Here is a 20,003-nt window from a genome sequence, read left to right on the forward strand (position 1 = left end):
AGAAGGAAGCAGGTCAATGTTCTTTTATAATTCAAAGGGATGTGGGCTTCACAGGCAGAGACAGCTGTTTATTACCCGATCCTGGTTGCCCCTGAGAAGCTGGTGGTGAGCTGTCGTGTTGGACCACTGCACTCCTTGAGGTGTTAGGGAGGGTGAACCCAGCACCAGTGAAGGAACGGGGTGGTGTGGGGCTTGAAGGGCAGTGTCCAGCTGGTGGTCTCCCTGTGCTTCTGCTGCCTTTGTCCTTGGTTTTGGCAGGTGCTGTCTAAAGAGTCTCAGTGAGCTGCTGCAGTGCATCCTGTGGATGGTACACACTGCTGGTACTGTGCATCAGTGCTGAAGTGAGTGAATAACTGAATCTGATGAACATGTTTAAGGAGGCGGAGATTTCTCCATGAGGAACCATTGAGTAGGGGGAGAGGAGATGAGCCATGGTTGTACTAACAGCACAACACACTCAAAGGGCAAATGGCCCCATCCCGTTCCCATGCTTTTATGAATAGGATGATCGCAAAGTTTGTTCTCGTTTAGTAAATCCGAAGCGGACCAGCTTGCTAGACTGGCAAAGGCCGAGATTCTGAAAGGTCAGCAGGAAGCCCCTTACCCAGTGCGTGCATCTCTGAGACTCGCAGCGCAATTAGTCACTTACCTCAGCAGATCCTTCCGATTAATCAGTGCCTTCATGTAATCGGAGAGCTTCTTCTGCATCAAAGCCAGGCGGAGCCAAGCCCTCCCTCTCCCAACCGCTGTCCTACAACGAAAGAGAGTCAGTCACCACACAAAAAAAACACACGCCAGGCATTTTGGGAGACTAGAGCATCAGCCGCGCTAGATAAATGCACAAGTTGCAGTGAGGGTCACAAAACGTATGGCTCTCTGTACCAGTACATCCAACAGCCACTTGGAGCCGTTAGTTACTCACTTGAGTCCCGGGAGGTCCTTAACGCTGACGGTGATCTCTCCGGCTTCTGGACACAGCTTCTCTACCAGCTCCAGTGCCCCCCAGAACGACTTGTTTTGCCCAAGGAACGTTTTCTTAACTAGTTTATAAAAAGGAAAGTCATTAGAGGAAACACCAGCTGGTTAAGCTTGTTGACCAGGAAGCTGCCTGGATTAGCAGGTTCGAGCTAGGGGAAATTGGACAGACTTCTTTTGTTTTCACTGGAATGTTGGAGGCGGAGAGGAAACCCTATTGAAGTTTATTACATTATGAAGGATATAGGTAGGGTAAAGTGTCAAATACTAGGGAACCTTTATTTTAGGTGAGAGGGGAAAAGTTTTAAAATGGGTTTAAAATGGGGCAGCATTTTCTTTGGACAGGAAGTGGTAGATACCTGGAATACACTGTCAGTGGTAGAGGTAGCACACACAATAGTGATTTTTAAGAAGTTTTTACACATGAATATGTAGGTAGTGGGTATGGATCACATGCAGAGTGAAGAGAATTGATTTAAATGCCTAGTGTTCAGTGCAGAAATAGTGAGATAAATAGCTGGTCCTTTGCTATACCACTGGATTGAATCTTCTTAAAAAATATATTAATTCATGAGACGGGTATATCAGCGGTAAGGGAGAGTCGGGAACAACGGCACATTACAGGAGAAGGCTCCAGTCATTTTAAACCGAGGTGCAGAGGGAAGTGAATCTCTGCCCCGGAGGATGGTGGAGGCTGAATGGATTGTTGGGACATATTTAAGGTGGTGACAAATAAAGGGAAGAGGAGGAAATTGAGGGGAACGGGTACAGAGAAGGATTTGCAGCCTGTGTAGAACTGCTGTGATTACACTGAATGGTGGGGTAGAATTGCAGGGCCAAGAGGCCTACTTCTGTGTTCATCTCTCACCCTCCATCCTGCCTGTCTATATCAGAGGGTGGATAAGGCAGTGAGTCTGGAGTCAGACACGGGCCAGGAAAGAGCAGATTTCCTCCCTGAATTCCTCAGTGAACTGAGAATACAAAGTATAGTCGTCACTATAACCAACACCAGCTTTATCACTTGGGTTTACTTAATAAGTTTAATTTCTTCACCTGCTGACCTGTCTCTGAATCCATTGCTGATTCTGTACCCCCTAAGCGTTAACAAATCCACTCTGCCACTGGAAGATACTGTGCATCACTTTGATTTAAAGCATCCTGTTTAATATGAAATCAAGCTGCAACGGGCAACTTGATGGCTGTTTCTCTGGTGTATGGCTCCATGGCACTCCAGAGGGTTCTTAACGGAAGACCTTTAATCTCTGAAACATGGACTCTATTCCCCTCTCCATAGATGCTGCCTGACTTACAGAATGTTGCTGGCTTTCTGTTTTATTTCAGATTCCCAGCATCTGCAGCTTCACAGGACAGAGCGAGGCAGATCATGGAGGAAGTTAACCCCTGGTTGTTGTGGACACGCATCCAATCTCATCCCTGTGAGCAGTAAAATGGGTGAGGAGGCAATCACAGAGGCAGAGATTTAGCTCTCATCAGGAGCTAACATGACAATCCCACCCCAAACAGAACACAGTGGATGGTTTACAAGGATGTTGCCTGGATTGGAGAGCATGTTTTATGATAATAGGTCAAGTGAACTTGGCCTTTTCTCCTTGGAGCGACGGAGGATGACCTGATAGAGGTGTATAAGATGATGAGAGGCATTGATCTTGTGGATAGTCAGAGGTTTCTTCCCAGGGCTGAAATAGCTAACATGAGGGGGCATAGTTTTAAGGTGCTTGGAAGTAGGTACAGAGGAGATGTCAGGGGTAAGTTTTTCCACACAGCAATTTGTGGGTGTGTGGAAATGCACTGCCTGCGATGGTGGTCGAGACAGATACAACAAGGTCTTAAAAGATTCTTAGATAGGTACATGGAGCTTAAAAAAACAGAGGGCTATGTGGTAGGGAAATTCTAGGCAGTTTCTAGACCAGGTTACATGGTCAGTATGTGGGCTGAAGGGCCTGTAATGTGCTGTAGATCTCTTCTATGTTCTAATGGTCTTCTCCACCACAATGAACTGTAGGCCATCAGCCCATCATGCTTATGACCTCCCCCTGAAAGGAAGAACCAGCATATCCCACTCCTCTGATTCACAGATATCCCACCTTATCCAACTCTTTTCTCCAAAGTTCCCGACGAATCTGCTCCCACTGACAGTACATTCCAAGTCCCCAGTAGTTCCTTGTGGAAACATTCCCACCTCTCCCCTTTGGCTCTTCTGCCAATCCCTTGGCTGTGTCCTCTGGTAATCCTCCCACCCCTGGAAAAGGCTTCCTTTGACCTTTCTAACACTGCAGACTTCACACATCGCCAGAATCACCATCTTCTCTCATTCACCTCGGGGGAGCAGCTGACATTCCCCACTTCCAGTATCTCGGTTACTCAGGTTTACTGGACTGAGTAACTCTTTAAATATATTTAAGACATAATTAGTTAGGTTTTTACATACCAGGGAAATTAAGGGTCATGGGGAAAAGACAGGCAGGTGAAGGTGAGTCATGATCTTATTGAATGGCAGGGCAGGCTCAACAGGCCAGATGGCCGACTCCTGCTCCTATTTCTTATGAAAGGTTATGGGCAAATGGAGCCAGATTAGTTGGGGCTTCTTGGACAGTATGGGCCAGCTGGGCCACACAGCCTGATTCTATGCAGTGTAATTCTGACTCTTGTTGCTGAAAAAAACTAATTTTCATGGCATTTACACCCTGTATATATACACAGGGTGTATAAACTTTTAAACTTGAACTCTGCAGTAACCTCAAGCACCAACCATCTCAACCTATGCTTCCATTCCATCGCTCGCTCCCTCCTACTCATACCTCCACCCAGGCAAAGTGAGATTAACTGATCTGTCTATCCCCTTTCCATGACGAATATACAAACATCGCCCTCGACAAGCAGCCGATACAGAGGACCTCACCTTTAAGGCCATGCTTGAGGCAATGCTCCATCACCACAAAGAACTGCTGGAGAGGGGCATAGTCCGAGTCCAGGGACCTGCCCAAGTTCAAGGCCGATTCAATCAGACCCTTTATGCTCAGCTTTGCCATGTTCATCAAGTTGAGCCGTTCGATTGCAATGGGGTCCTTGGGGTCTGAAAAAATTGGATAAGTTATGAAAAGTTTACATCGTGAGCACAGGGCAGCAGATACCAAGAGAACTCGATCAGAATATCGGAGAGCTCAGTAACACTCTCTGTTACTGAACAGCGTCAGTACATTAATGCAGTGACCTGTCTTGGCTGGGTGTACTCCTGGTGGTGACATCACATAACCCATGGCCTATCACATGATCAGAAGTTACACCTCCCATTGGTTACTGAGCACTCCTATTCATATGTACTCTTAGTTTCCACAGCCAATTGCAAACAGCCTGCTCACATACAAATGATTCTTAACCATGTCCATAACTTCACTATTGAAAAGAAAACAATGAGTAAATGGTCCTGCCTCTTTCTAAATGCCACGGTTTCTCCCTGAGTTTTGTGCATAACCTGCCCTAAAATTAATCTCTCATTGGGATACTCCAGAGTAGCCTGACCAGAGTTTCAAGTGTGTTTTGGTTCCCAAGGTCCATAAACCTGATCCCTCAACATAAGCAAACAAACGTCACACAGAAGCTTAAACCTCAAGAACAGGAACAGCTCTACTTTGTCCAGGGTTGGGGCTGTCTGGGATGTGGCAGTGACTGGTGTGTGTAAGGTCTCAGTTCTCCTCTCTCAGGGGCTGTTGGATCACAACTGGTCTTGGGAAACCCCTGGCACTGTCTGAGGGGGTCAGAGTAAAAAAAAATCCCAGTGTTCCTCCCCTTCACAATCCCAGTACTTCCTCCAACTGTCTGCCTCCAGCAGATCACACAGATAAAATGCAAATAATCTCGCCAGTTTCTGACACGGTAATCACACAGACAAATCAAAACAGAATCAGGATTGAAGCACTGGAAGGTATTCAGCAGGTACAACTAACTAACTCAGAACTCCTGGAGTTAGCAATATTTATTATCAGAAACTTCTAAATGTTTCTAAGAAACCGGTGCAGTTCTCACTCACTGAAAACCACCCAATTCTGGAACAAAGTAAACCCAAAATGTAAATTAGACCCATGGCCCCAGGTACAGTCTCGACAACATCCCACCCAAATCTAGGCCTCTTGTTCTAGACCTCACGCATCAGGGAACAGAACAGACTCACACATCAGTCGTGGGGGGTTCCAGCCTCTTCCTGAACTTCGCTGTTAATAACTTCAGCAAATACTCCAGCAACAGGACTGAGAAAGGCCCAACCTCTCTGGCGGAGGCCTCTCCCCCATCGAACCCTGCTCCCCCATCCGAGGGCTGGTGCTTCCATGAGACACATTTCCCTGAGCTCTCGGGCAGCTCCACTGGTGATGTTAGGAGGAGATGGGCCAATGTATTTAGCTCAGCTGGTGGCACCAATAAAACCAATCGGGCCACTGTCACAGGTGCCAATCTGCTGCCATTTCTCCGGCATCACCAGAGCTTGTGCGGAGCCCCTCGAGATGAGACTGCAGAGGGAAACGGACCAAGGTGGGCGCATGGAGCCAGGAGGCAGATTGGCCATGATCTCACCAAATGACAGAACATGTTTGATGGGTTGAAAGTCACATCTACTGAAACGTAAGCCAACATGTCAAAGCCAGATATTCCAACTGGCTAACGCCTCAGTAGCTAGCTTGGTTTTTATTACTGGAACTACAGTAAAATGAGGCCCAGATGAGTTCAATCTTGCACCTGCAGAGGTGGAGTTCTGAATGAAACTCAAATCACAGAATCATGTCAACTCCTGAATGGTTGGAAAAGTCTGGTGGGCAATGGTAATGTCACGAGGAGCATCATAATCCATTACTAAACCTTCATCCTCTCCTCTTTGGTGACCCATACTGCTCCTGACAGGACAGCTGGAAACCTGGAATAAAAACAGAATGCTGGGGCACTCAACAAGTCAAGTAGCATCTGTACAAAGGGGTCAGTGTCCTAGGTCGACAACCCTTCAAAACCGGTAGGTTGAAGTTTAGAAGGAAGAGGAGAGGGCTTTTCAGCCCACCGACTCCATTTCAAACTTCAACTTCCCAGCAGGATTTGGTGCTTCCTGTGGTAACCATCATGATGTCTACATCAATCGCAAATGATCAGTTCTTGGCCAATGGCCACAACAACTTTGGTTTTCACTGCAAGAGTCCAGACTCAAGCCCAACCCTCCACGAACACCAGCAAATCTCTCACGCCCATTCTATTTACCTGAAGGGTTACAGATCAGATACCCTCTTTTCAAATCCTCAGTTACTTCACCCATAGAGGCCATTCAGTCCTTCCAGCTGTTTCCTGATATGGTACCTTTGTCTGTGCCCCTGACTCTCGCAAACCTCCTCTGGGCAAAAGCCTACGGATCTTAGGTTAACTTCTGGATAACTTTCAAACCAATGCAGCCAGAAAAGGTCACCTTGACCTGGATGTGTGGGAGTGACCCGACGGAGGGGTGAGCTCATCCCCAAGCAGCTGGAGGCTGGGTTAAAATAAGGTGTGACAGGTTTTTCTTCTTCAAGGTTACTAACAGTTAGGATGGAGTTCAGTCACAGACCAAATGATCCAACTCGGAGTTGAACAACTTCTTCCTGTCCACCTGTTACAAACTGGCTCAATCCACCCAAGTTGACTGTTCATCTTTTGCCAAGGAAAGGAACTTCATCCCCAATATCTCCAGAGTTCTTCTGCATCTCCAGTAGAGATACCCCAAGCCCCCTAGAGTGTCCTGAATCCCACTCTTTGATTTAAGTCTGGGGCCCACAGAATGTACAAAGAATGTTTCTGCTCTGCCCAACACCTCAAAAAAATTGCAGAGCTGTGTACACAGCTCAGTCCATCATGAAAACCAGCTTCTCCTCCAATGACGTCACCTACACTTGCCATTACTTTGGAAAGGCAGCTAACATAATCAAAGACCCCACCAACCCTAGGCTTTCTCTCTTTTAAACCCTCCCAATAGGGAGGAGATACAAAAACTTGAAAACGCACATGACCAGGCTCAAGGACAGCTTCTATCCCATTGTTATAAGAGCTTCGAACAGACCTCGATCTCTCTATCTCACCGTGACCCTTGCACACTATTCTCTGTGGGCACTGTTTCAGGAGCTGTAACACTTTATTGTGCATTCAACAAACAGTTACAGCAGTGTGTACTATCTACAAGATGCACTGCAACAACACACCAAAGTTCCTAAGGCAGCACCTTCCAGACCCACGATCACGACCATCTGGAAGGACGAGTACAGCAGATACCTGGGAACACACCACTTAGAAATCTCCCTCCAAGTCACTCACCACCCTGATCTGGAAACATATCGCCGTTCCTTCATTGTTGTTGGGGGGTCAAAATCATGAAATTCCCTTCCTAACAGCACTGTGGATGTACTTACACCTCAGGGGCTGCAGTGGTTCAAGGAGGCAGCTCATCACCACCTTCTCAAGGACAACTAGGGACGGGCAATGAATGCTGGCGACACTCACATTCCATAAATGAATAAAAAAATTTTAAAAATTCAGTTTCTGCTTTTCACTTTGTACTATCTCAATGAACTGATGCTGTAAAATGATCTGCACAGATGGCATGCAAAACAGTCTTTCACAATGAAAGCAAGACGCTCAAAATGCTGGAGGAACTCAGCAGGCCAGGCAGCATCTACAGCGGACGGGGATCTCCCAGTGGTTACCCATTTCAATTCCACTTCCCATTCTGATACATCAATCCATGGCCTCCTCTACTGTCACAATGAGGTCACACTCAGAATGGAGGAACAACACCTTATTTTCCGTCTGGGTAGCCTCCAACCTGATGGCATGAACTGCGATTTCTCGAACTTCCAGTAATGCTCTCCCCTTTCACTACACCCCATCTCTCTCTCACCTCATCTCCTTGCCTGCCCATTGCCTCCCTCTGGTGCTCCTCCCCCTTTTCCTTTCTTCCATGGGCTTCTGTCCTCTTCTATCAGATTCCCCCTTCTCCAGCCCTGTATCTCATTCACCAATCAACTTCCCAGCTCTTTACTTCACCCCTCCCCTTCAAGTTTCACCTATCACCTTGTGTTTCTCTCTCTCCGCCCCCCCACCTTTTAAAGCTACTCATCCTTTTTTTTCCTCCATTATACGAAATGTTGACTGTACTTTGTCCCCCATAGATACTGCCTGGCCTGCTGAGATCCTCCAGCATTTTGTGTGTGTTGCTCGGATTTCCAGCATCTGCAGATTTTCTCGTTTGAGTTTTTCACAGTATCACAGTACGTTAATTACAATTTACTCAACTCAACTGACCAAATCCCTCAAAGGGGAGAAGAGTAGAAGAGAAAACCTCCAACAGCCCCTCATTCTGACACACCTACACTCATTCCTACTTCTGAGAACCTTAACAATTCGTTGTGCTTCTCCAATCCTCCCACACTCCCAACTATTACCCCAGGCCCCTCAAATCTGTCAAGCTTTCACGCAATCCTCTTTTGGAGGCTAGCAGCGAACCTGCCCATTCAGGTTTGCACGGCTTTGACTTAAAGATTAACATTTGTGCTGTAGGAACGAGAAAAGATTAGTTGTGTCTGACACCAGTGATCTATATAGAGTTGGGACATCCTGATGCAGTTGTACAAGCTTTTGGTCAGAGCACACTGGGAGTACTGTATACAGTTTTGCTGCACACAAGACATGGATACATTGGAAAATGTGCAGAAAAGATTTACCAGGATGTTGCCAGAACTAGAGAGTCCGAGTTATTGAGAGAAATAGGCCAGGCTAGCACATCGCTCCTTGGAGTGCAGGAAAATGTAGGCTGACCATGTAATACACACAAGAGATTCCACAGATGATGGAAATCATGAACAACACACAAAATGCTGGAGGAACTCAAAAGGTCAGGGAGCATCTATAGAAGGGAATAAACAGTCAACTTTTCAGGCCAAAACCCTTCATCCGGACTGGATTAGCAGGAGGCAGAGGCCAGAATAACGTGGGGGGTGGGGAGGGGAAGGAGCACAAGCTGGCAGCTGATAGTTGAGACCAGGTACATGGGGAAGGAGTGTGGCTGGCGGAGGGGCGATGAGGTAAGAAACTGGGAGGAGATAGATGGAAGAGATACAGGGCTGAAGAAGGAATCCAATAGGAGAGGAAAGTGGACCATGAAAGAAAGAGAAAGAGGAGCTGAGAAGGGATAACGAGGTAACCAGAATAGGAAATAGATAGAGAAAGCAGTAAATGCCGGATGTTTGAGAAATTGATGTTCATGCCATCAGACCGAATGCTACCCAGATGAATACAAGGCACTGCTACTCAAACTTCAGTTTGGCCCCATTGTCAGACATATCAGAACTGGAAAGCAAAGCTGAATCAAAATGGGTAGCCACCAGAAATCCTGCTTTTTAAGGCAGACTGGCAAACGTCTCCAAAGCAGCCTTCCAATCTGTATTGGGTAGAGAAGGCCGCACCAGGAGCACCGACCGGCTACAGTAGATGACCCCGACAGACAAGTGAAGTGTTGTTTGTGTGTGTGGTCCAGGATAATGGTGAGGGGAGACATAGTGCATGGTGCAGGGACGTCCTTATAAAAATGGTTAAAATTGATAGGCATAGATAACAGTCCTTACCCCAGAAAGGGTGCCCAAAGTTACGAGAAATAAGACATAGTGCAAGGGGGAATAGATTTAAATGGAATCTGAAGCGCAACATTTACCATGCAGAGAATGGCGAATATAGTGAACCCGAGAAACTGATTGAGGAGGTACGAATGTATAATCTAGGAAGCCCTTTAGGTAGATGGAGGGTGCGCCTTGGATGGATATGGGGAAAACACATATCATTTTAGGAAATTGGGACCAGCTGAGTGAACACTGTGGTTGGCATGAACTGGTTGGGCAAAGGGACTGTGTTCAGATTGCTCCATGGCCCGAAGCACAAATCCAATTAAACTCTCTCAATACAGTCAACCTCACCACAGATTGGGTGCTCGCTATCATATGGCTGTTTGTGGGAGCTCACTGTATACAAAATGCCCGCTCTCAATCTTTACATCATGTAAAGTGCATAAAGGAAAGCAGATTGCTGGAAACTCTCAGCAGCTCAGGCAGCATCTGTAGAGGGGAGTCGTTAACATCTCAGGTCACCCACTAAGTGTTACCAGCATTTCCTGTTCACATTTTAGATTTCCAGCAACTTCGATTTTCATCTGAAAACAATTAGGACTTTATGAAAGTCTTCACACCATTGAACACAGCTGTGCTGCCCTGGTCACTGACAGAGAAACACAATCCCCTCCATCTTCTACCAGAATCCTCCTCTTAACCAAAGCCTAGCTGCCAAGACTGGGAGTTACTTATTCTAATTACCCAGTTCAATTCCATGCATCCAATCTCAAAACTCGTCTAAATTTCTTACAAGTTTCCAGTATTCTGGAAAGTAGTTGCTGCTGGATGTGTTTCCGGGAGATTGCTACTACCGCCATCGAGCTCTGAAGAGAATCCTTAAACAGAAGTGTACGATCCCTCGGCAGAAAGATGTTTTGGCATTGGAGAGGGTCCTGAGGAGGTTCACGAGAATGATTCTGAGAACGATGAGAACGAAAGGGTTAATGTATGTGAAGCATTTAATGGCTCGAGACGTGCTCCCTGGAGTTTAGAGGAATGGGGTGGGGGGGGGGGGATATCAGTGAAACGCATAAAATATTGAAAAGCCTTGACAGATTGCACATGGAGAGGACATTTCATATAGAAGGGGAATCTAGGACCAAAGGGCACAGCTACAGAATAGAGAAATGTCCATTTAGAACAAAGATGAGGAGGAATTTCTTTAGCCAGAGGATGGTGAATCCGTGGAATTTATTGCTGCAGACAGCCATGGAAACCAAGTCACTGGATACATTTATAATGGAGTAACAACATCAAAAGTTAGAGGGGGAAGGCAGGAGAATGGGATTGAGAGGGATAATAAAAACTGATGTAGTGGTTAGCACAATGGAAGAGGCGATACGTGTTCAATTCCCACTGCTGCCTGTAATGAGTTTGTACATCCTCCCTCGTAATGGCCTGGGTTTCCTCCAGGTGCTCTGGTTTCCTCCCATAGTCTAAAGATGTAGCAGTTGGTAGGTTAACTGGTCATTGTAAATTGTCCCATGGTTAGGCTAGGATTAAATGGGGGATTGCTGGGCGGTGAGGCTCAAAGGGCTGGAGCTCAATCAATAAATTAATTAATTAAATGGAATGGCAGTGTAGACTCTATGGGCCGAATTCTGCTTCTGTCTTCTGGTCTTATCAGAGCAGTATCAAACTCACTTTGACCAATCAAACGAAGAAGGGACGTCACTAAAAGTCAGCTCAGTAAATTTTGGAAAGGGTTTTAAAATAAGGAGATGGTTAGGTTGTGGATTCTTGAGCTCACTACACCGAGGCTACAAGAGGATGGACTGGAGGAGAGGTTTACATCACGGCCGGGGATCCCTCAATTTCCACAACATCTCAAAGAGGAATTTCCTCCCAAATTTGCTGGAGGGTTTATTAGCCATTAATTACATACTTGATTAAACTGACTTTGATTTAATTGCTCAAGAACTGGGCAGCATAGTGGAACAACTGATAGAGCCACTGCCACACAGTGCTAGAGTCCTGGTTTAACCATGGCCTCTGGTGCTGTCTTTGTGGAGTCCTCCCTATGACTACAGCACCTGGATTTCCTGTGGGTACCCTTCTTTCCTCCCACATCCTACAGAGGTGTAGGTCAGTGTGCAAGTGGGTCATACAATGTGAAGGATGCTGATGGGAACATAGGGAGTGGGTAACAACATTACAGTAATGGATGGTGATAACTAGCATGGAGTCAATGGGCCAAAGGGCCTACATCAGTGCTAAAGAACTCCTATGAATTGCAGAAGTGAAAGTGAAGGGTGAAACATACTTATCTGTGTAACAGACAACCATCCATATTTAGCTGTGGTTTACAATTACTTTTGCACAGAAACAGCTCAACCTCAAAATGTCTGAGGTGTGAAACTTAACAGCAGAACCTTTTTTTAAAAAAATAAAACCAAAGCTTTGCAGTACTTAAAAGAATAAAAGCATCCCAAGCATAAAAGCGGGTAGATTTTCACAGAGAAGCTTCAGGTATGTAGATCTTAAAAAGATATTTGGCACATATTTCAGAGGATGTCAATAAAGTTACTTCACTACGTGACTGGGAAGCGCAGACCACTGACTCACAAGCCAAAGTTCAAATCCCAGTGACAGTGAAGGAATTTACATTTACTCCTTCAAAGCACTAGCAGTGGATCATGAGGTTACAGTATTGTTGTGACATCCATCTGGCTTGCAAAGTCCTTGGCTAAACACCATCCCACACCCCAACAGTTAACTCTTAATTGACCAATTATTTAATCTAGCAAGCTGTTTTAGTTTTAGGTGCAGAGAATGAAAAGAAATCTCGAGCCTTGCACACATCATGTAGGAGTTAAACCCACGCTGACCAGGATTACGCAGCTGGCATCTGTAAATATTTCCAAGCACCCAGGCCCCTCTGGCATATTTGTGCTTGTGCATTGCCTTGTCTCATTCAGTTCCAGCTTCTGACCATGGAACTCAAGCTGAGGCAGATGGTAGCCACACAAAGGGATGCTCTGATAAGGGTCTCATCTCCTCAAAAGTTGCAATAGGGGCAGAGATGACACACATGGAGTCACTCCTCCACATAGCGGGCGGATAGACCAGGGGAAGAACGGATGAACAGCAGCCAAGGTTACAGGTACACTGAGTGACTGAGAGGAAGGTTAATGCTAACAGGTTAGGATGAAGAGAAGCAACAGGGAATGGAATTCAGGCAGTCAGATAGAGAGAGACTATTTTACCCAAAGGTACAGGAATTGCACCGGAACGTTAAATGACAACCAAATGGTTCCAGGATGATGTCAGGAAGGTTTACAAGGATGCTGCCAGGATTTACTGAGTTGCACAGAGATGATGGAGAGGCTGGGTCTTTTTCCCCAGGAAAAGGAAATCAAAAACTAGAGGGCAGAGATTTAAAGTGAGGGGGAGAGTTTTAATAGAAACCTGAGGGATAATGCTCCCCTTCCCCCTCCCTGGAAAGAGCTGTCAGAGGAAGTGGTGAAGGCAGGTACAATAACAACATTAAAAGATGCCCCCTTTGTACCAGGCAGTAGCAGGGCTAACATTGTCATTAGAAATTATATCGTCTTGTTCTAGTAGTGTCTTATTGCTGGGACGCTTGCTCTGCTGGCGAGATCAGAAATGACAGAGGAGAAAACTGGCAGAGGCAGGTACAATTATGTTTAAAAGCCATTTGAGCAACTTCAGAATCAGAATCCGGTTTATTATCACCGGCATGTGACATGAAATTTGTTAACTTAGCAGAAGCAGTTCAATGCAATACATAATCTAGAAGAAAAAAACAAAAACATATAAATCAATTACAGTATATGTATATTCAAGAGATTAAAATTAAGCAAAAAAATTATATATATATATATATATATATTAATAAAGTGAGGTAGTGTTCAAGGGTTCAATGTCCATTTAGGAATTGAATGGCAGAGGGGAAGAAGCTGTTCCTGAATCACTGAGTGTGTACCTTCAGTCTTCTGTACTTCCTACCTGCTGTGCTGTGGATAGTGTGGAGGGCTGTCAGAGGTTACAACGTGACATTGATAGGATGCAAAACTGTGCTGAGAAGTGACAGATGGAGTTCAACCCAGATAAGTGTGAGGTGGTTCATTTTGTTAGGTCAAATATGATGGCTGAATATAGCATTAATGGTAAGACTCTTGGCAGTGTGGAGAATCAGAGGGATCTTGGGGTCTGAGTCCATAGGACACTCAAAGCTGCTGTACAGGTTGACTGTGTGGTTAAGAAGGCATACGGTGCATTGGCCTTCATCAATCGTGAGATTGAGTTTAGGAGCAGAGAAATAATGTTGCAGCTATATAGGACCCTGGTCAGACCCCACTTGCAGTACCGTGCTCAGTTCTGGTTGCCTCACTACAGGAAGGATGTGGAAGCCATAGAAAGTGTGCAGAGGAGATTTACAAGGATGTTGCCTGGAGTGGGGAGCATGCTTTATGAGAATAGGTTGAGTGAACTTGGCCTTTTCTCCTTGGAGCGATGGAGGATGAGAGGTGACCTGTTAGAGGTGTTCAAGATAATGAGAGGCATTGATCGTGTGGATAGTCAGAGGCTTTTACCCAGGGCTGAAACGGCTAGCACGAGAGAGCACAGTTTTAAGGTGCGTGGAAGTAGGTACAGAGGAGATGTCAGAGGTTTGTTTTCTTTTAAAAACGCATAGAGTGGTGAGCGCGTGGAATGGGCTGCCGGTGGTGGCGATGGAGGCAGAAATGATAGGGTCTTTTAAGAGTCTCCTGGATGGCTATATGGAGCTTAGGAAAATAGAGGGCTATGGGTAAAGCCTAGGTAGGGACATGTTTGGCACAGCTTTGTGGGCTGAAGGACCTGTATTGTGCTGTAGGTTTTCTATGTAACAGTGAGAAAAGGGCATGCCCTGAATGGACTTCCTTAATAATGGATACGAAAGGTTCAAAGGGAAATGGGACAAATGCAGCAAATAGCCCAGCTCACGCAGGCACCTTAGTGAGTATAGACCAGTTGGGACGAAGGGCCTGTTCCCACACTCTATGACATTTGGACAGGTACGTGGAGAGAGGGATATGGGATAAATGGGGGCAAATGGGACTAGATTAGATGGGCACCTTGGTTGGCATGAATGATTTGAGCAGAATGGCCTGTTTTTCTGTGCTGTAGTTCTCTGACTCTTCCCAAATTAAAGCTGGAATTCCTGCCCTGAGAAAGCAACAATAGCCAGTGTTTTCATCAGTGAGTGATAAGGGTCAGAAGACCAAGAAAGTCTGGTGCTACCAAAGCACAGATCTGCTTCGATCAACAGAGTGGCTTGACTGATTTTACCAGTGGTCATCTCTTGGGATTGCAGCTCACCAAAAGCTATTTTCTCAAGGCACTGTCAAAACTGTAATAACCTCCCCCTTGTACAATGACATTAAGGGCAACACGTACCAGGGTGCCCCAGCAGGGTGTCAACAGATCTTGATAACAAGTCTGTTGGAAGATGACCAAAGATGTGGTGAAAGAGGAGGTTGTTGAGGAGAGATCACGAATTCCTTGAACTGAGACCTGGGAAGCTCAAATGATGGTAGTGAGGAAGAGAGCAGAAACTGGTAGTTTGCCTGGATCTTGGCCCTACACAAAAGAGAAATGGTCTACTCTCAATTTTGGGTCCCAAGGTTCCAGGGTCAAGTCCAACTCCAGAGCTTCACCCCAAGTACAAGGCAATACTGCCAGAGTAATGCCAAGGGGGTGTAGCACTCTCAGAGAGCTGCGTTTTGGTGCTCAGGTCACATGCTTTAGAATCAGAGTTCATTGAAATAAAACATTCCTTCCGAAAAACCTGCATGTCTAAAATATCCCAATTTTAATGTTGTGAGTTATTTTTCCAATGCAGCCCAAATATTTCACCTGAAGAAAGAGAACATTGCACAAATCAAAGTGAAGGGCAACAACACCTAACGCAAGCCCAAGGATCTGCTAAAACTGTTTCCTTTTGTAACAGGATAAGCTCCACCACTGATTCAGATCTCCATTCAAAGCACTGACTGCCCGCTTTTCTCTACAGATGCTGCCTGACCTGCTGAGTTCCTCCAGCATTCTGTTTGTGCTGTACTATACAGGTCTATACTTGTTTGCACACAGCTCTTGCCTGGAATCTCTAAACCATACCAAACTCCCCAAAACCCAGACACCAGCCTCTCTGGGGGTTGGGCTGTCACTGGAAAGAAGTGCCAGGGGTCTCCGGAGAACATAGGATAAACATTATATGTTACAAGCACATGTGAGTTGACTGAGCTGTATCTTCTGTGAACATGGTACGTGGTGCCACAAGAAAGGGATCTCTGAGACCGCGGCTTTAAACAAAGCAACAAGATCTCCAAAGCTGACATGAGAGATCTGTCAGCTGCTTTTTCCCCCAGAGTGCAGGGAATTATGTCCAGTCCTGAGGCAAACAGCCACCCCCAAGTCCCCATCCTGGAATCAGGTGCCTGGTTATCATCACAGTAATAATAGGTGTCAGGTTCCTGATAGTAGACGCTACCTCACAAGGTTTTTTTTAAAATTGACTGTGATGTAGTGTGCAACATTTGTGAAAAAGCACTGTTGAAAGGTCTGTGCAACAATACAACAGGAGGTTAGCGAATGTGACAACGACAGGGGCCCCAAACGAGGTACAGGATAGGATCTGAGAAGCAACGCTGTTACGCACCTTCGGCCCCATCAAGCTTTTCCATCTGATCCACCCACACTGTTAAATCCTCCCAAGAGCCTTTCAAAGAGCAGCAAAAAATAAAAAGAAAAAAAGGGATAATGTCATGCAAATAAAACAACCATAAAAAACAGCCGTTGAGGAAAACAAAGGCTAAAACAGAGGTAAGTTTTTTTTAAAACACAGAGTGGTGGGTGCGTGCATTGCCCCGTCAGGGGTGGTACTTGAGGCAAATACAGGAGGAGCATTTAAGAGTCTCTCAGATAGGCACGTGGATGATAGATACACTGCAGGCTGTGTAGCAGGAAAGGGTTAGATTGATCTTAAGAGTACATCAAAACACTAGCACAACATCGTGGACCGAAGGACCTCTACTATGCTGTTCTATGTATTATTAATGCTGCAGAAACTACAAGACCTGCAATACTTCCTGGGATTTTGGCTAGCAGAGACCGACTGGCCCAACAGCCTGCTTCCATAACCAGTTTTCGGTAAAGTTGCAGCATTAGGTTTAAGAATAGTGGTCTTGCCTCGGTAACCATGGATTCGACTTACAGCATCCCGGCAACGCGCCCTGTCAGCAAAAGGGTTGACACCAAGAGAATCGACAAAGATAAAACCGTTCCATGCACCGTCACGTTCATAGTTCCCAGAGTGGGAGGGGCTCTCAGGACAATGAGGATGACCCTCGCATCAGTGTCACAGTATCCACAATTTGAAGCTGTCACCTTCCTCGGCCAGGTACCGCAGAGGTACGGTGCCCAGCAAGTTCCAGGCCCATGCCAACACAAGACATAGCAAATCCCCACTGTTCATCCTTGAGGTGGTGGGAAATTCAAATGGCTGGTATCACCCACTCACAGCTCCCTCCAGCCTAGATGTAGGCTCATCAAGCTACCTCATGTTTGACTCTGGACTCACGTGGTGGGAGACAAATATTAAGGATCGTAGGAGAAGAAACAAAGACTGACTTTTGTCCTCCGTTTTGCCTCTTTCTTAATTTTCCTTCTTCTCAGCTGTCCACCTCCACCATGCTGACTTCTCAGTGCCAGTCCTGACATACTAGCGTGCATCCAAAAGAGGAGGGCCTTCTGGCATTCACTTCGTGCTCTCACTGGCAGCTATGCCTTCAGAGGCCCCCATCCAAAACTCCAGAACTCCTCCCAGAAGTGTTCCTTCCACTTCTCCCGCCCTCCCCCATCAGGATGCTCTTTGTCTACATTTCCCGGCCCCTCTACAGCAGGTCTCCTGTGAAGCTCTTCGTAGGGAGGTGCAACAGGGGAAGGTGCTGAACAGCCACCAGGTGTTGCTGGATGTCAGGGGCCCAACTTGACGTTCTATCCACCCAGAATCAGAGGCTGGCCCCGTCTACTGCATCCTCTCACCAAGAGTCAGGCAGCAAACCCCCAATGTGGAAATGCACAACATCCACCATCCCACAGCTATTTCAGGCAACTTGCAACAGCACAGGTTAAGCTCGTACCTGTAGGAGTTTGGAAAAGTAATGGATTGAAAGAGTTCTTTTCTTCTCAGGGTGAAGAGTCTAGATCTAGAGGACATAGGTTTAAGGTGCAAGTGGAGGAGATCTGAGGGTTAAGTTTTCCCACGCTGAAGCAGAGGAGGTGGTAGAGGCAAATACAACTACAATATTTAAGAAAAGGGTGCTTGGAAATGCAACTGGATAAAAATCCGTGGAAGAACGTGAGCCTAATGAAGGCAAAAAGGAGAGGGATTATAGTCAGCCTGAACATGGTGGCCCAAAAGGGTCTATTTCTGTGCTCTATAATTCAGGAAAGATCTAATGGATCCTGTCTGGGAGAGGCTGTGGGGAGAATAATTCTTCTTGTGTGGAATCCAGATTTTAAAAATAGATCAGCCACTTAAGACAAAGAGGAGACTAAATTTTCACAGTAGGGTCAAGTGTCTTTGGAACTCTTTTTCTCAAAAGCATCGGAAGCAAGGACTTTAAAAATTTTTGAGCTAACTAGGTTCCTGAAGCAATGGAGTGAAAGGAAGAATGAGAATGTAGAGTGAGGTTACACTTAGACCAAGTATGATCTCATTAAAAGAGAGTAGGCTCAAGGGGCTGAGTGGCCTCCCTGTTCCCAATCTGTACGTATTACTGTGACTACCTTTGCCTGAGACAGCAACAGTTACTACCTCACTGATGAAAAGCAATTCAAACATGAGTAATTAAGTGACTCAAATCAGACTCAGTATTGTCGCCCATAGGCATGTCCTTGATAATGGATTTAACCTTAACCTCAAAGCACGGTTAGGTTGGGGGGGATGACATCAGGAATTTTCCTCATTAGGGGAATCTCTGCCGGATTCGGCTGGGAAGGTGAAACATGACTGAAGTATTTGAGTAGACCTGGTTGGTCAAGAGGATGAAGAGTGATGAAGGGAGGTTAATTGGAGTTAAAAGTCACACCAGTCTGGATAAATGGCAAAGCCTGCAGGATCTTTCCTGTCCTTATACTGCACAAGAAATGTCCTTCAGCCCATGATATTCTGCCAAGCTAATTCAATGAAATGATACTTCATTTTACTAATACCTTCTTCCTGCACATGGTCCATTTCCCTTCATTCACATATTCATGTGCCTATCTAAGAGCCTCTATCACATCTGCCTCCAAAAGCTGATACAAACAAACAACTTACCTTCTACTGGGAAGTCTCTACTGAAAGTATATTTGCTTATAAACTTGGGGAAGGCCCCTGGGTTCAACTGTTAGAATTCAAACTGTAAGGCATAGGAGCAGAGTGAAGCCATTCAGCCCATTGAGTCTGGTCCACCAACTGATCATGGTTGACCTATTTTCCCCCTTTATCTCATGCCTTCTCCTTGTACCCTTTGATGCCCTTACTAATCAAGAACTAATAACTAATCAAGAACCCACTTTGAATATACCCAATGTCTTAGCCATCACAGCAGTCTGAGCCAATGAATTCCACAGATTCACCACCCTCTGTCTAAAGAAATTCCTCCTCATCTCTGACCTCAAGGTTGTCCCTGTATTCTGAGTTGGTCCCCTCTGGCTCTAGACACTCCCTCCATTGGAAACACCCTCTCCACTAACAATCTGTGGCATCCCCATGAACACGAGGGGTGGAGGGAGTTTAGGGAGGGGTTGCAGTAGACACGGGCAAGCATAGATTGGATGGCATCGAGCAATGAACAGCCCATTGGAGGAACTCAACAAGTCGAGCAGCATCTGTGGTAGAGGGGGAGGTACTGTGAACATTTCAGGTCAAAATCCTGCATCAGCAATATATGGGAGAGGGGAGATAGCCAATAGAGAGAGAGGCCCTAGGTGATTGGTGGACTGTGAAACGGTGAAAGCTAATAGGCAGGTTAGTGGGGAAAGGCAGGTGGATGATAGATAGATGCAGGCAAAAAAAAGGGGGTGGGGTGAGGATTATGCAGGAAGCCATTAAGGAGATGATAATGGGAACTTAGGGGAGAGGGGGGAATGAGGATTATGCAGGAAGCCATTAAGGAGATGATAATGGGAATTTAGGGGAGGGGGGGGAATGAGGATTATGCAGGAAGCCATTAAGGAGATGATAATGGGAATTTAGGGGAGGGGGGGAATGAGGATTATGCAGGAAGCCATTAAGGAGATGATAATGGGAACTTAGGGGAGAGGTGGGGGGGGGAATGAGGATTATGCAGGAAGCCATTA

General features: G+C 46.0%; 1 protein-coding gene across 5 annotated transcripts in view; it reads right to left on the reverse strand.

Annotated features, from left to right (window-relative positions):
- rufy3 (RUN and FYVE domain containing 3) overlaps window positions 1–20,003 on the reverse strand; it is a 69,635-nt gene that overhangs the window by 27,913 nt on the left and 21,719 nt on the right. For all 5 annotated transcript variants that reach the window (XM_059965473.1, XM_059965474.1, XM_059965475.1 and 2 more), the window contains 3 exons: window positions 3,896–4,069; window positions 923–1,040; window positions 650–751 (listed from right to left, as the gene is read on the reverse strand). In XM_059965473.1, coding sequence (XP_059821456.1) covers window positions 650–751; window positions 923–1,040; window positions 3,896–4,069 — 394 coding nt within the window. The remainder of the gene's footprint in view (window positions 1–649; window positions 752–922; window positions 1,041–3,895; window positions 4,070–20,003) is intronic.

This window comes from Hypanus sabinus, chromosome 3, assembly GCF_030144855.1.
Source record: "Hypanus sabinus isolate sHypSab1 chromosome 3, sHypSab1.hap1, whole genome shotgun sequence".
Lineage (NCBI taxonomy): Eukaryota > Metazoa > Chordata > Chondrichthyes > Myliobatiformes > Dasyatidae > Hypanus > Hypanus sabinus.